This window comes from Patella vulgata, chromosome 3, assembly GCF_932274485.2.
Source record: "Patella vulgata chromosome 3, xgPatVulg1.2, whole genome shotgun sequence".
Taxonomy (NCBI): Eukaryota; Metazoa; Mollusca; class Gastropoda; family Patellidae; genus Patella; species Patella vulgata.
Window position 1 is genome coordinate 1,674,977 of NC_065881.2, and position 3,777 is coordinate 1,678,753.

General features: G+C 36.4%; 1 protein-coding gene across 1 annotated transcript; it reads right to left on the reverse strand.

The window, feature by feature from the left end:
- Positions 1-2,468: 2,468 nt before the first annotated feature.
- On the reverse strand, positions 2,469-3,222 carry LOC126814713 (AP-5 complex subunit sigma-1). Its single transcript, XM_050540073.1, has one exon. It carries the CDS (start codon positions 3,165-3,167, stop codon positions 2,586-2,588), a length of 582 nt encoding a protein of 193 aa, XP_050396030.1. The 5' UTR covers positions 3,168-3,222; the 3' UTR covers positions 2,469-2,585.
- Positions 3,223-3,777: the final 555 nt, after the last annotated feature.

Sequence of the window (3,777 nt, forward strand, 5' to 3'; positions counted from 1 at the left end):
TTCACATGCATCCACCTTTCACACAAATCACAGCCCACCCAATCCACAATCGCATCCGACTCACTTCTCGGTGGGTTCTCACAATCACATACACTACACACATTTTTATCATCATCACTCGAATCTTCATTCGCAACACCACCACCATCCATATTCTCAGTAACCTTTTCACTATCACTCTCTCCACTGACATTCTCGCCCAAATCTTCACTCTCACACCCAAACTCGCTGTCACTCCCGAACGAAAATACGGCTGGTGATACTTCCTCATTCAATCTTCCCGCTTCCTAAAACCGATCCTCCACCTTGTCTATGACGTGTTGACATGCCTTAGCCCAGTCTGTAGTTGTCACACTAGCCTTGGCCGAAAGGAACAGACGTTTAACGTCTTTGATTTTGAAAGTGGTATTTTTTCGGGCGACATAGGCCTTTTCTTGTGTTAAAATGAAAATATTTTTGATTTAATGTGGATAAACTTTAAAATGTTATAAGATGTAGTAAAGGCTTCCATAAATGAATGTTTTAACCCTTTTTAACATCACAGATAAGACAAGATTTATTATCTTTCAATGTCGTCAACTTGACTGCCGTCCAAATTGCAGTGTTAAGTATTAACTTGAATTATCTCTATTGGGTTTAACTCGCAGTGCCTTACTGGTAACCCCGATCAACCGAACCAGCATCTAAGATGATCAGTCTTGATCCCTTACCAGAAGGAATGAATCTATCGCATTCATTGCAGTTTGGGAGAATTATGCCCAATGACCCTATAAATATAATAACATATGATTAAAATATGTCTATCCATAGATACTACATTAAAAATATAAACTTGCATAAGTATACGTAATAAGAAAGCAATTAAAAAAGTCATTACCTTTCCTGTTTTCTGTCCATGTTCCATGGATGGCTTGGTTAGCATTTACCATGTTTCATCCAGGTATATAATTTCATAGCCTTCACTCCTAAAAATATCCAACTTTTGAATAAGTAATTGAGTTATACAATTTTGTTCGACAGACTAATCTAATATTTTCATAAAATAATTATTAAAAACGTGTGAACGTATGGAAAACTTGCCTATATTTGCATAGGTTTCTTAAATAGCTATTTCGGGCAGCAACAATATCAACAGTTTCTTTCGCGTACCTTTTACCGTGATTTCTGTAGTACTTGAATCCCATTTCATTGATTGCCCGATAAAGAGTTGTTTTTGATAGTTGTTCATCTTTCTCTCTCAAGTAGCGTTGTAAAATGTGTAATGAAACCTTCAATTATATAGACAATTATGTAGACAATTATTACATCAAGGTTATGTAATGCAGAACATGGCATATGTGTAAAAGTCGAAGAGCAATGATGAAACATATTTAAATGAACTGCACTTACATACTGGCCATTGCCGTGTAGTTTATAGATGGTCTCTCTTATTGTCATCAGGTCAAAATTATCTAATTTTGTTGAACATTTGTTGACCTTGCTCTTTTTATTTTCCTGCGTTGTAGATGATTCATTTTTCAAAAACCCGTACACGGATTTTAAGGGTATATTCAATGCGTAAGCAATCTCTTTTTTGGAACTTTTATAAAATTCATTTTAATCTGTTTCTCAAAATAAGTAAATAAACGATTGATACATTGGTTCACATCTCGCGTAATCTTCATCTTGAAATTGTAAATAACAATAATCACTTACCCAGTTTCCACCTTCTTATATACACACATCATCGTGCACTTGCAAATGCATGTGATGAAAGGATGATCCATTATTCAAGGAATTATATTTTCTGCGATTCGTTTTTTTTTATCTAATCTACGACAATATCTGAAACAAATCTTGTGTGCCTGTGGAACGCGAATATAAATAAAAAAAAAGATACCGGTAATCAAAACTATTTAAGTTCATAAAATTATAAGATATCGTACAATATTTACACTTTATCAGAAAGGTTACCATGCCATCTAATGCTGAAAATAAGTGTTCTGTGAGGAATATTTTAGGAGACATGCAGAACTATGAATATCTCTAAGGAATATTAAATACCGATAAACCTAAACACACACACATACGCACACAATCACACGCACACACACATACACTCGCACTGCCGAAAAACAAACCTGCGAATCCTCCCGCGCTAAGCATTATTAACCGAATGCACCCGATTTGTGGAATACCTTATACCCCTACATGATATACGAGTGACCCAACTTACGCAAGCGCAGTGATAATGTTTATGTTTTGAGAAATTGATTAGTGTCGAAAAATGTGAAATTTACAAGAGAATAAAGGATTTTATCGAACTTATAGGCGTTAAGGCTCGACGAAGAAAGTAACGGGGTGACAATTCCAGGTAGGTCGTTAAGTTTTAACCATTTTAATTAAAAATTGAAGAAATAGTAAGCAATTTTCGAGTCGTAGTGTCGCCTGGAACAGACAGTAGTTTAATATACACAAAATAAAATATATTAATACAAAATACTATTTTTATTGGTATTTAAATGAGACGCACCCTCGTCATTAAAAAGGTCTGTAAAAGTCATAATGTTGTCCTTTAACCATGGTAGTTGAGCCTAGTTCAATTTTTATGCCTTAATTTGATTGTCCACTTCTTTTTCCAACTGACGAATTAATCGATGATTTAGAAATAACAAATTTCCACTCGGAAGGAAAGTATTTAAAACGACCCCAACTCGCTCTGATCGCAGGCCAGTCTCCGAGGGTTGGGTCAGCACTCGAACATGTTCTTGCAGGTACCGGATCAATAATCTAAGAACAGACTCCGCAAGCAGACGATTTTCTGATATTTCACAAACAACAGAAAAAGCAGTGTAACCTGCCCCAAGCCATACCACATAACGTTCTCTATTAAAAATGTCACCCATTCCCAGTCTGAAAAACCCGACTTCAAATTCGGGTAGTGTATCATCATTACTCACTCGAAGAACATCCTCTTCAACTGAACGTCCACTAATCGCTCTGCGAAACTGGTATTCCGAATGCACACGCTCTGACACAAGCTGAATCTGGGCTTTACGAACAGATTTTAAGACATCGCCCGTAATATCATGACTCTCGTCTGCAACTCCGTCTTGTCCGTAAATATCGTAATAGATAAGTCTAGGCGTCCCTGGAACTATCGTATTTATAAGAAAAGCGTAAACCATTGCTTAATGTAAACTTTACACGCCTTCCCGATTGCAAGCAAGTCACATGATCTGGCTCGATCATCCAGACACAATTTATTGACAATCTATTTTGAGGTACATGTAGGTCAGATAATAACGATGGCGATCGGATACGTAGGATTTAATGTTTGAATTACACATTTTTATAAGATGTGGTTTAATTATGCTAAATGGTAGAATGTTTTCTTTGATAAAGCAAGTAGGTTAGTGGAGTTTAATTTGTCAGAAAGCTTAGCGGTGATTTTTCATGTTGATTATGAGTTACTCGTGTTGATAACTTCGACGCCTATTAAAAACTGGCAACATTTCTCTGTTGATCTTGTCTGCGATATCACTTCGGTGGAAGCGGACGTTAAATAAAGCTATTTCACACACACACTATGTTGATTGTCTGCGATATCACCTCTGTGGAAGCGGGCGTTAAATAAAGCTATTTCACATTCTGTTCATTGATAATTGCGACCGGGCATTTCAACACAGGAAAATCGTGTGATAAGCTTTTAAATTGTAAATTATAACCGTTACAGGGCAAATGCGGCCCATTCCAACCATTTTAGAAAAAAACAAACCCGTTACTATAGCTTGGTGC